Consider the following 13,229-nt stretch of genomic DNA (forward strand, 5'->3'; position numbering starts at 1 on the left):
GTCAAATGGATGGAATGGTTCGTTGGTTGGTTGGTTGGTTGGTTGGTTGGAAGGTTTCGCAAATGCACGCTGGGTGTGTCGAAGTGGGGTGGTCAGGTGAGGTGAATTGGGTGGTAATGGAAAATGATGATCGTGAGGTGGTGCCGTAGCGAATGATTTCGTTTCTTTTCGCGCGCGTGATTCGCGAAAGGAAATGATGTGATTCAGCACGATGGAAGCAAAAGGTGGTGGTGGTGGTGGTGGTTGTGGGGGAATGGTTTCCGCCACACAACCCTTCTCGTTGCCGGCTGTGTGTCGCTTGTGGTAGGTACATCACCTTTTCCGGCGAAGGTGAGGTTCCGGAACATTGTGTGTGCAAAAGAAGGAAGCGATTCCGTTTGTGTGAGTGTGTGTTCGCGCTACGTAGCGGTTCAATGAAGTGTGGACTACTAGGAGATATTGAGACACTTGACGTGGATGTATTCAAATATGCAGGGACCCTTTCGTTTCATTGAAAGAGTGTCATACCGTGATCGTGATCTGATGGTATCCATAATTGCTTTTGTTCCTTTTGCATTACTCGGTTTAAATTAGCTTGTCTTCTCTGTTGGATTTAAATTGATTTTTGAAAAACTGACTATATCATCTACTCCTACAATCAAATTGCTGCTACTTAAACAATGAAGAAGATCAGTTCAGTTCTGAAACAATCGATGGCCATTTTTAAATATGTATATAATCATGCAGCTACAAGCTATTGCAATAGTTAAACAAAAAAAAAATACTCAAAACTGCTATGAATATGTGAATGAAGAGCGAGTTGAATGTTAAAACCAAATGTGAACAATCACAGGAAATTGATGAACTAGGAAACTGGAAACTGGATGAAGTATATAACTCCTAATAATTACTAAGACAGCAACAAACGTTTGATCGCATTCTTTACACAATGAAAAAAAAACGCCAAGAAGCAATTGAATAAAAACGCAAAAACTGTAACGAGATAATAAAACCACACGTTATTACCATACATAGTAAAGCCAAACCATTTCGAATCCGCGCGAACCTAACAAGCACACTTCGTCCACTTTCCCGTGGAATGCAATCGTGGAATCGAAATGCAAACAGTTTAACGATAATTGGTAGCGTAAGGTGGTAGAGGGATGGCCATTTTTTATCACACAAAATCCACCTACGGCTACATCCAGTGCATCTCGGGAAAGAGAGATGGAAAGAGAGTTATGGTCTGCAACAAATGATTATCTTCGAGCGAACGGACCCGGTCTCGGATGATCGCGGCCGTGACAACTGCGCCGGAATCAGCTCTCCTCCGTTCGCTTTTCCTCCCCCCCCGCCAGGACCGAGAGACCAGACCACACCACCAAGCGTCAAATTAAACCAGCAATCCGTCGGAAACGAAACGGATTGAAAGGGGGAGGAGGTGGTAATGTGGTGGTAGTGCTCGTGCCGTGCCGTGCCGTGCCGCTGGTTTCGCCGCCAACCTTCCCCTTCCCGATGGCCAGCGGTTAGTGGAGCGGGCCTCAAGCTCCAATTATGAATCAAACGGTTTTATTGAATGCGCCGTTCGGTACGCCGGGGGCCGGGCTCTGGTACGCTCCAGTAGGACCGAGCATCATGTGCTGTTGCTGCTGCAGGGCAGGTGATGGCCATGGCCGCCACAAACGCATCTGCACAAGAAGCGAGTGGCCGGGGATGGTTGGCTGGCGAGAGATTGATGAAAGTTTTCGGCGTGGATACCGCGGACGCCGGTAAAAGCCGCCGCTCTGGTTGGTGGTGCCTCCTATCGCGGAATGATGAAAATGAGGTCTACGCGCGTCACTGGATTGAGACCAAATGGCCGACGGAGAGAGTGAGCGAACGAACGAGCGAGCGAGTGAGCTGGTGGCTGGTGGTTTGTGGGGAAAATTTTTTGGGGAAAGTTTGCTCCAGTGAGCCGTGGACGATGATGAAGGTTTTGCGCTTTTCCAACGCTCCACGGCACGGCCACCGGCAACCGGCAGCCGGCCGCAGCACGCTTTCCACCGTCGTTTTCCATTCGCGCGTTCCACATTCGCGGATGGAATTTCTTTTATTCATCTCGCCCTTGCCCGTTGTCGTTGGTTGGCACAGTCTCACCTGATCTTTGCCGTGATCTACGACGAGGTGATCTCCATCTGGCAACATCCCGTCCCGTGACTAATGCGGTTCGTGGGTTTTCGGTTTTCCGACCGTTTTGCTCTAAATTCCAACGACGAAATGCGAGGAGTGAGGAGTGAGGAGGTGCACCTTTCTAGTAAAAGCATTTCCGTCCACCGACAGTGAGTTTTCACCGGCCAGCATGGCATGGCCGGTGACAGGCAGCCGGCAGTTTGGATGTGATCCAACTTTAAGGCGTGCAACGAGCTCACAGGGGCAGGGTCAAGGGCTACTTCCGCTCTTGCCGGTGCTCTTGGCCACCGCAACACGTCATCCATTCCATTCGGCGACTGAGTGACTTCCTCCCATGCGTCACTCGATCGACGGTGATCAGAGTGCAAGAAGATGTTTACTCCCCAGGGGGTGTACCGTTTACGGGGTTGCGAGAGGAACCGAACCGAAAATAGCGCACCAAGAGCACCTCGCTCGCACCGACGGTATGTCGGAAGCTGGCATTTTGCGCTGGCATTTCCTTCCCCTGTTCCCCTTCTCCGGAGTGGCCACTCTTTTCGACACGCCACCGTACGAACGATCGTTCCCGGTGAAAAAGGTTTTTTTTTTCGCTCGCAATTGTTCTGTGCGAGAGGCGAGAAGAGAAGGAAGTCTTGGAGTGCTGGCAGAGGAGATACCAACCCCCGGGGGAGGGGGGTAACTGATAGTAGACACCGATCGCAATGATGTGCCCCCCCGCGGGTGTATCTCCTGTACGACTCGCACCACGACTCCGGAAACGCTGGGGAAGATCGCGTCGGATTCGATTCTAAAATTGAAATCGAACACCTTCACCGGCACTCTCATGTGCCTCCACTACTCGGTGTTTGTTGACGCGCACTCGATCGCAGCGTCTGGAATGTTCTGTTTGCCGGCAACAGGGGAATCGAGAAGTGTGTGGCGTACGCGTAGTGATACCTATTTTGGAACGAGTGTCTCATAAGTAAGGTCTACAAGTGGTGCTGATTTACTCATTTAGCGTCACTAAAGAAGGGTTCTAATATTTCGCAGAAGTTGGAAAAAATCTGTCATCTAGAGAGGTCTTTATCTCCACTATTCTGAACTCTTTCTCGAGGGCTTTGAACTTCCAGCGATTCGCAGTTCCAAGTGACGTGTAATGTAACTCAAATAGGCTACAGTTGTCATGCACTTACATTTTCAATCGTAGTAACGCTGTGAAAATATTGTTCAGTTCGTTTGTTGGCGTTGTTTTGAATAAACAGCAAGCATTTCTCAATATGTGACATTTTGGCAACAAGGATGTGGAAAAATGGTCCCTATAAAAATATAAATCCGGAATAAAGACGAATGAGTTTAGACGGTGAAAGCTCGAAATCTTTCGAAGGGGATTCCACATCCATTTTCATCGAAATTTTCAAACCGTACGAAACTAAAACTTCTCGTAAACTGATTTTTTTCTAGGGGTTTGTACTTCCACCGAATCCCAGTTCCACGTCGTACTCTTCTTGGAACAGAAGGAGGGGGTTTTTCCAGTGATTAAACACCGGGAGTAGTATAACCCATTTCCATTTCCAGTCGACCGTAATTTGAATATTTGTCACTCAACTCTACAGTAACAGCGCAACATGATTGTCGTGTGTTCCGCAAGGGGCAAACCAAAATTAGAAAAACTAAAAGACCTCCAGACAATACACGCACGCCAGCAAAGGAGCGGTAGTAGGTGAGGGGAGGGAGGGGAGCGTAGATTTTAATATCCCGATACGCCACAACGGCGTGCGCGGCGGCACACAACCGAGCGAGTACACAGTGGACGGCGTGAAGTGAATCATAATGAGAAGCACGGTGCGCGTTCCGCAAACGTACGAACGAAATGCAAAGTTCACTGGATGGAGTTTGCGAGAGTGAGAGAGAGCGAGATTATTAATCTTTTAATCGAAACACATGATGCGGTCACATTGGAATCGCTCGCAAGACCTGTACTCTCCAGAGGCTACTACTCCTGTTGTTGGCCATTTGTCGCTTGTCTTTTTTTTTTGTTTTTGGGGGCAATTACAGTAATGGTAACGACAGGTTAGTAGGTTGCTGCGAATGTTCTGCGATTCTCGGTAGGAGGACGTGGCAGCAGAGCAGAATTAGTGATGAGAACGTCATGCCGATCGAATGGCTAAATTCAGCACAACGCTAGCGGAAACGAGAAGAGGCCAGCGGTTTTCTGCAAACAACCGGGCGAGTGTGATGGCCTCGTTTTGCAGCATGATGAATCCACTCGGACCACTGGCACCACGCCCGGTGTAACACGCGAGGAATCGCTAAGGGTTCTCCACTTTTTGGCGGAAATAATTAGCTATTGTGCCAGGCGAGAGGCCGCGATGACGTCGACTACCGGTTAACAGCCGCAGCAGCACCACCAGCAGCACTAGGTTCCGCTGGTTGCTTGGGAATTGAATCCGTGGATTAGGGTGGAAACTATACGATCCTCCTCCCCCTTCGACTCCGGGATGCTATGTTTCAGCAAATGGTTGGTTTCGCTACTGGTGAGAATGGGGCCTCTGGAGTGCCCAAGATGGTGGATGCCCCAGGGAGGTGGATCTATTTTTAACCTAAAACGATCCACGACCGAAGCTAGGTTTGACAAATTGGGTGCCACGTCCAATGATTGACAACTTCGGAGCGAGCGAAACGCGCAAAAAGTGAATAAGGGAGTGACCCCACTATTAGTGTCATGTCAGTTGCCCAAATGGAGAATATCAATGACAAACACCTGGAGTCATAAGCTTCGAGTCTCTCTGGACCCCTCGGTGCAGTATGTGATGCCCGTGTGATGTCATGCAAGTGCCGACTTACCTAGGAGCGTTTCATGCCTTTTCGGGCCGTTCGATGAAAGGTGCTGTCCATCATCGGCCATTGTGTTAGCTTAACCTTCTTTTCGTTGAGCCAGGAGTGTGTGCACATTATGCCATTACCGCACCCAACCCCATGGGGTGTTAGATCGAAGAGAAGACTAGTTTCTGATGACGAATTGACGGAGTTTACTTTGCCATGATGTCACTGGATGGCAGTTTTAGAGCCACCCCCTTGCATACGATTATAGTGTTCTGACGTTATCATTTCCTTGTACCCGACTATCCTTACTTTGCATATTGCAGAACAAAAGCCCGATCTAACTGACGACTGCCTTCCGTTTTCTCATCCACAGATGAACCACAGAAAATAAACGACTACCTGATAGTGTGCGCGAAACAGAAAAGCACCGATAACATAACCGTGATAATAGTGTTCCTAAAAGACCCACTAACCATCATCAAAGAGACGCCGTTCGTGGAGGAGCTAGAGGCTAAAGCAAAACACAGAGCGCCCCAAAAAATGGACATGAACAATGCCACAAGTAATGGTCTGCTGGCGGAGGTAAGTGACCGTAGCTCGTTCGCAAATCGAATCGAATTTGCTTCGCCATCGGAGGTCGGGACTAACGCTTTGTCTATCTACCCTTTCACACAGAACAACTCAATTCCGCTGGAAGATCATAAAGCCTTCGATGACATACAGAACTTCATGCTGGAAAGCGCCATGGTAGAGCCTAAGTCAGCCGCCTCATCGCTCTGCGTCGGACCGGTGGACGATATCGGCTTCCTGTCAGATGGTGGGCTCGGTCCGGAAACAGACGTCGATGGACTGCACGAAAGCAAACAGTCACCCAGCCCAATGCTGCCCGAGCAGGACGAAGAAGAAGACGATGAGCAATCCCTGCATCGGGCAGTGCAGGCGGTCGGAAATGGTGATACCGAGCATGAGACGGCGAGCGTTGGTAGTGTGGACACGGCCACCGCGGCTGACTATAATCCGTTCGGTAGCGGTGTGCAGTCATCGAATCTCATCGTTGTTGAATCACCGAACGCACTCGAGGTAGACATTAACGACAGCCACGGGGATATTGAGGAGGAGGATCCAACGTCTCCCTCGAGCGTCAGTGCCGATCCGGTCGATCTGTCTGAGGAGCACGGATCGGATTTGAATGTACCGCACGTGAATGGTACCGGCATCATCGGAGCCAGTGAGTACGATCACGATGGTGAGGATGCGGCAGCGTACGCGGGCGATGCAGTCGACGAGCAGGAGGTGGAAGTCCACCAGAAACCGGCACTGATGAGCGAGGAGATCGTTCCGCTGATGAAATCGATCGACGAACCGATTGTTAATGATTTGCTCGGCGCGGACGCAATCGTGGATAACAAACTGATCGATCAGCTAGATTCGTTCGGCATCTCGGAGGCCATCAGGCGTCAGCTGATCGAGCAGCAGGTTACCGGTGCACCGATGCACCATCACGAGCATGACGAGGATGACGACGATGGACAGCTGGTGCTGGAGGAGAAACAATCCGAGCTCGACGGTGCCGAGAAGGAGGACTTGCACCACGAGAAGGCCTTCGACAGCGATTACGGCAATGGTGAGTGTGATGAAATTATGTTTTTTATATGCTTTTTATAGACTTCGAAGGGGTCGCCGATGTTTGCGTACAAAGTTTGTTTGGTTTTATTCAAGAGTAATTTTATTTAAAAAGTTTTGCCTGATTATTTTCAATTTCCGTAGAAGATTTATGTTTTTTCATTCGTTGTCCTTTAAAAAGAAAAAACGGTCTGCAATATTTGAATTTAATCCCAACCGTGTTTGGCAACACTGGCGGCGGGCTTTATGTAGGGCGAGCTATTTCTCGCCGGTGTACTTTCTCTCACTCTCGTCAGCTTTCTCGCTCTTCTCGCCCCGTTTTGTGAATCATCGAAGTTGGCCGTCTTTTTGTTTGCTAAAGTGTATTTGCCGTGCGGATAATCATTTTTTCGTCAAATTCGTTCTCTCGGGCCGCGTCACGGTTTTTCGTTCTTCGTTTGTTTAATCCCGTGGCTAAATTGTTGTGTTTCTGGGGCACGCGGAACTACAGCCGCTCTGCATAAACGGCGGGCCTTAAGATTTGCTCGCGCGAAGAAAAGAAATCCCGCCACAGACCCGCTGCTGTTGCCGGCTCCGCCGTCATTTTGTTCTCGAGACGCGTCGATCGCTCATTCGTACCCCCTCTCGGTTTCTATCCCCTCCACCCCCCGCAGATCATCAAAGTGCAGACGTCAAACAGGATGATGATGCCGGTTGCGAAGATTCCGAAGAAGACGAATGGGATTATGTGAAGGTGAACAAGCAGCAAGCGCAAGAACTAGAAACGACCACGCCATCGGATCACGCCGAATTCGGTAACACCAAGAGCGACGACTTCGCCGAGCAACCGCATCGATTCGATCAGCAGGATCCGGAAGAGGAACGCCAAGTCGAGCGACTTCTCGATCAGGAAGTAGAGCAACAGAAACCAAAGGAAGAAGAAGAAGAGGCAGAGGTCGCAGAAGACAAGCAACATAACATCGACGAGGAGCAGCAGCTGGCACAAGAGTCGCAGCAGCAACAGCAGTTCGAAGAGAAGTCTGAGCCGGAATTCGACCAACAGGCAGAAGCGGAGGAGGCTGTGCTTGCGGATCAGCAAGAGCTAGACCAGCAGCAGCAGGAGGAAACTACTTCGGTGCCTTCGATCGCTGAAAACGAAGAGCAAGCGACGGACATTCTTGGCGATAGCAGCGCGGCGTATTCGACCGTGCCGGTGGGTGTGAACGAAACCGATGATGTCATCAGTGGAGGTGGTGTAGCTACGGAAGTTGTCAATCTGCTGAACGATTCTAAAGAGGTACGTACGACTACTCGCGCTCGTCGAGCGAAAGTGTGAAATTGGCAATTAACGCTGTTATATACGTTCTGTCCTAAATTGTGAATATCGTTTGTGATGTGCCAGATTTAATGGTTTTTATATTTTTTTTATTTCTTCGTGTCGCTGCCTTCGTTTAGGAAATTCCTCAGCCTACTACAGCCGAGACCACACCTTCATCGCTGCTGGGTGATACGCACGAAGAGCAACAGCCAGAAGAAGAAATAGAAGAACGATTCGGAACGCAGCAAGCAGAGCTATTAAGCACCGCTAACACCATGGAGACAAGCATTTTCGGTGGTTCGTTGAGCGGACAGTCGCCGATGTCTCCCGAATCGCCACTAACGCCGGTTCAGGATAGCAATTTGGTGTCCCAAGAGAAGGACCTGTTCGGTGCCAACGCACAGGATCTCCTGATGGACGTGCATTCTGCGACCAGTCCTGCCGAGGAAGAGCTGAACGAAAAGCATATGTACGAGACGGAGGAGAAAGCGATGCATCTAGCTGGCGCTGCTGGAGAGGCTGGCGATTTCGGCTGGCAGCTGAACCCGGAGGCGAAAGAATTCGTTCCGATTCCATCGGTTGCGGCCGGAGCCGGACTAAATGCTGAGTCGACTCCCTACACGCCGCCTCGTATGCTGGATCACGAAAACTTCAAGCTACGTGATGATGCGATCGTGGCGCAGAGTCCCCGCAAGGGCGCCGCTTCCTCGTTGGAGGATATGGATCTGCCGCAGGAAAACGATTTCCAGACCGAAATGGACAAACGACCGCACGAGTTCGAACTGGGGGCGGAGAATGGAGTCGGTGAGCCGATATCGGAGCAGGCGCGCGTCATATCACCCCTTACGTCTCCACCGGTGTTTGAGGAGCTCGGGGATGAGGTTCCTGCCACAAATGGTGACGACGGTTTGTATGGGCAGCAGGTCGATGCCGATACTGCTTCTGGCGACATCGAGCTGTTGAACAAGGTGCAAGAGCTCCCCGATGGAGAGGAGGAAATAACACAACAGGAGCAACAGGATACGTTCGCTGCGGTACCCATTGCCCAGAGTCCTGCGTTCGCGGAGGATGTACAGGTGAACCTGATGGAAACGGAACCGTCTAGCGCTAAGGAAGAACAATATGTTGAACAAAAGGAAACAGTGGACGAGTCGCCCATCCAGACGTTGGGAGGTGATTTTGTGCAAGATTTCAGCCAACTTTCCTTTAACAATGGTTACGGTACCGGTGCAGCGACGACGTACGGAGCAAATCCGTTCCTGCAACAGGAGTACGCAGCCCCAGTAGCGCCGACCGCAGCAGAAGATGTTTCGCCTAGCTATGACGCACCATCAATGGTAAAGGAGGAGGTTGCGGTTGAAGCTCAGGTTGCTCCGGTGTCCGAAGCACAGCCAATCGAGCCTGTAGCAGTCGATCCTATTTCCACTCCAACCCCGGATCCCATCCCAGCACTCGCTGCTTTCGATACAACATCAGAGAAGCCAGTTGAAGAACAGAAACCGGTAGAAGACAAACCGTTCGAGATAACGCCGTCGCAGGACAATGCTTCGTCTGCCGCACCGATTGCTGTGGCTGCAGCTGCTGCAGTGGCCGCTGTCGGTGTTGCCGCGGCTGCAGCTACCACTGCTGCAAATAAAACCGCCAAACCAAAGGCATCGGCACCGACGGCTGCAAAGAAACCTTCGGGAGCAGCCAGTGCACCGGCTAAAGCGGCACCAACGGCTGCATCCAAAGTCACCGCATCTCGGGTCAGTGCTAGTACCACTACTACAGCCGCAGCGGCTCGTAAACCACCAACAAGTGCTCCATTGGCTGCCAAAAAGGCACCGATCGCTGCTAAGACCACTCCAACCATGAACGGCGGCACCAAGGAAGCCCGTCCGGCCAGCGCGGCTTCCACCAAGTCTACACTATCGGCGAAGACAACGAAACCGGCAGCTGCAAAACCAGCGGTTGGCAGCAGCAACAACAGCACTACGCCTACATCGTCCGTAGCGGCTGCACGAGCAAAGGCTAGCAGTACGACGAGCTCCACTACCACAAAGGCGGCATCCGCAACTGGAAGTTCGACTACCAGGTAAATGGGCAAAATAGAGAACTACCGGCGGTCTGCATCTATGAAAGAACCAACGGAACTCATTTGTTTTGTCTTTTTGCTTCGCTTTCTCCAAAACAGAACTGCTCCAAAGTTGTCTGCTGCCGCGCCAGGAGCTGGTGGAAAAACGACGACGACATCGTCCCGACTATCAACGGTCGGATCGGCGGCTCGGCCCGCCTCGGCCACTTCGCGACCATCGAGCGCTATCTCGGAGAAATCGAGCTCCAATACTACAGTTCCTTCCAAACCAGCAACCACAGTCAAACGAACCGTTGCAGTTAAGGTAAGGGGTGGTCCGATAAGCACAATAGCTTTCTCGTCATTGCGTCAGTATCACAAGGGCACAATCGCATGTTAATCTGTTTTTTTTTTTAACTTTCCATTATACACAGAGTACGGTAACGAATGGAACTAGCGTGACTGATGGAACAACGAAAGCTACGAAAACGACTACCAGCAGCAGCGTAACTACAACGAGTGCCACTTCGCGGGCATCGACTGTACCTAGAACTAGCACGCTGACTGCCAAGAAACCAGCGGCCACCAGTGATGGCAAAACGGGATCGACGACCGCAGCAAAGGCCAAGTCCACGTCATCGACGGTAGGCAGCAAGACTACCACCGCCACTCGCACCTCGCTGGCACCCCGACCCACAGCCGGAGCTGCCACCTCACCGGCTGCCCGTAAACTTCAGAATGGTACCGCGACAACTGCAAAGAAGATGGCCGCCTCACCAACGCCGATCGTGATCAGAAAGCCTGGAACCGTGGCGAAGAAGGATCAGCAGCAGGTCAAGGAAGAAATTACCTCCTCCGAAACTACATCGGCGGCCTCAGTAACAACGACAACGACAACAATGACGGTGGAATCGACGATCGTCAGTGAAGGTGGTGGCGATGTACCGAATGCAGCTGCAATCGATATGCTTGCAGTACAAAACGATCAGCTCGTACCGCATGCAATGTAATGTGATGAACTGTAACAACAGCACCTCATGCATGCGACCACCCTACATCCCCTTCTTCCCCACGGCAGCACTACATTCACATAACGGCGGTGAGATCTATATTCATCCAAAATTCCGAATCAATCGTCTGTCTCTGTCTCTGTGCACGTCTCTCGGTGCTTGTGCGCCCGTATGTGTATGTCCTTTGTTCTCTATTTTCCGGATACCACACATACTGTTTGATTAAAATCGTTTGTTAGTGTCCCCGCGCACAATGATAAATCGATGAACAGGACTTTCTCGGTGCAGTACATGCTATAAACGAGCGAATAGAGTTTTGTGTGTGAAAAAGGACTGATAAAAACCAAGCCACGACACCACAGCGAACAAAAGGGCGAGGGTTAAAAGGGAGAGAATGGGGTCGCAGGCCGCCGATAGAACTTCTGTAGTGGTGTGTTGGTTTGGAGTAGAGAAGAGAAGAGAATATGGCCTGTTTTTACGGCGATTATCGAACAATGGAGGCGCCCGTTATCGCATTATCGTCGGGTAATCCTCAGCATAATATTTACACCTTCGCCTTCCACTCTCAACACTCCCTCCATACACTCTCAACATCAACAACATCGCGCTCTAGTGATAGGAAGTCTAAGTAATCTTATTATAATATTTTCTTTTTATAAATATGCCTAGCATGATGAACAGTAATTAGCAATTAGCGCACCGAAACCACTTTGAATATCCCAAAAAAACGGTAGAACGATCTTTTCGAATATTTGTTTTTCTTTGTTTTCGTTCCTTTTTGTGTTTTTTTTTTTCGTAATGCCGCGCGTGACCCTCTTTGAAATTGTCCAACGGCTTCTTAATAATCAAACCAAAATTTAAAGACTCGAGAGATGAACATGATACTAATATTAACCATGCGCAATCGGCATCTAAGAGATTGAAGACGATAAGGAGGAAACTGAATCGCGAAGAAACGGATAACAGAACCAGGAATCTGAAAAATCGAGTGGTTGCTGCAGTTCAATCCCATAATAATAGTTGAGCAATGAGGGGGAATAGTTAGCTTGGAAGAAAGAGAGAGCGCCAGCCTACTTAGTTGGTGTGGCGAACGACGTTTCGCGAAGGAAGCATAGCCTACTTATTATCATACAGCAAGCCATGCTATATCTGCTTTTGTCTGCCACCGTGCAGCGCGCTTTGTGTGCACCTTCCTGCCTTCTTCCATATGTATTTCTATGACTCTCTCTCTCTCTCTCTCTCTCTCTCTCTCTCTTGCACGGCCACTCCCCCGATAGAATGAGTTTAATTGAATGTTTCCAGTTTGGTTTTTTAGCCCTCCTCATTGGTAGTGCATATACTACCACTTCTCCTCTGTCCACTCTCCCTCTACCCGTTGGTCTGTGCTGCTTTCATCTTCGTTCCGCGGAGGAACAGTGAATCGAAATACGCGCACTGCTATTACTGCTGCTACTAATACTACAACTGCTACAACACTACTAATCGCTTAGCCGAACCACATGGAAAATAATCGAATATTTTAATCCAATAAAGTCCGTAAAACTTAGTAGCATTAGAGTAAAATCATCATCAACCCTCATCGTCGTCGTCATTCAGCACAGCATCAATCGTAGAAATGCGTCCGCTAGAGCGTGTAGTTGGTAGTAGAGTTGTAGTTGTTGTCGTCCAGAGAAGAGTGATGCCGATGCCAGTTGACGACGAGTGCGGGAGAGTAGTGAAATGTCCACTAGTGCCGCAAGTATCGCAAATAAATGTTCAATGGCCAATGTTTTAGCTTTGAAAATAGCAGCAATATGAACGACGGTTCGGTTCACCATTCGGTAAAGACAGGATGAACTGGATGTTCGTAGCGTTTGTGTGAGCTTACATGCATGGGATACCTTCCGAGGGAAACACTGAGGGAGAGAGAGTGGAGAGGAAAGGGTTGAGATCGGGACTGCCTACCTATATACTATTGGCTGTTTTTGATGGCGTGCGCGGAAGAAGCAATGGTGTGGCGGTTAATACGATGCACTGCTGCTGATAGAAATTCGAATGAACGAAACGAATCGCTATCTATGATGATAAGCAAAATCGGTGCGTGGTGGTCTACGAATGGGAGCGACAGGTGAACCCAATCGAGCCCACGTTAATGAGTAAAAAGCGAGAGTATGGTTGCAACGGTGCGACCACACTGAAGTGGTCTATCCTCTATTACCGAAGAGGAGGATAGTAGAGAGGAATTAGGGGGCAAAGAAAATCAAAACCGGAACGATCAAGTTCGTGCCTGAAATGTGAAGCGAAGTGTGAAGAA

General features: G+C 49.8%; 1 protein-coding gene across 1 annotated transcript in view; it reads left to right on the plus strand.

Moving 5' to 3' along the window:
- The window catches only part of LOC125950860 (serine-rich adhesin for platelets-like), a 38,342-nt gene that overhangs the window by 24,844 nt on the left and 269 nt on the right, over positions 1 to 13,229 (plus strand). The window contains exons 7-12 of the mRNA XM_049679218.1: positions 5,324 to 5,532; positions 5,626 to 6,574; positions 7,227 to 7,849; positions 8,008 to 9,947; positions 10,047 to 10,251; positions 10,361 to 13,229. The exon at positions 10,361 to 13,229 is cut by the window's right edge and continues 269 nt beyond it. Coding sequence (XP_049535175.1) covers positions 5,324 to 5,532; positions 5,626 to 6,574; positions 7,227 to 7,849; positions 8,008 to 9,947; positions 10,047 to 10,251; positions 10,361 to 10,936 — 4,502 coding nt within the window. The 3' untranslated portion in view covers positions 10,937 to 13,229. The remainder of the gene's footprint in view (positions 1 to 5,323; positions 5,533 to 5,625; positions 6,575 to 7,226; positions 7,850 to 8,007; positions 9,948 to 10,046; positions 10,252 to 10,360) is intronic.

This window comes from Anopheles darlingi, chromosome 2 (assembly GCF_943734745.1).
Source record: "Anopheles darlingi chromosome 2, idAnoDarlMG_H_01, whole genome shotgun sequence".
NCBI lineage: Eukaryota > Metazoa > Arthropoda > Insecta > Diptera > Culicidae > Anopheles > Anopheles darlingi.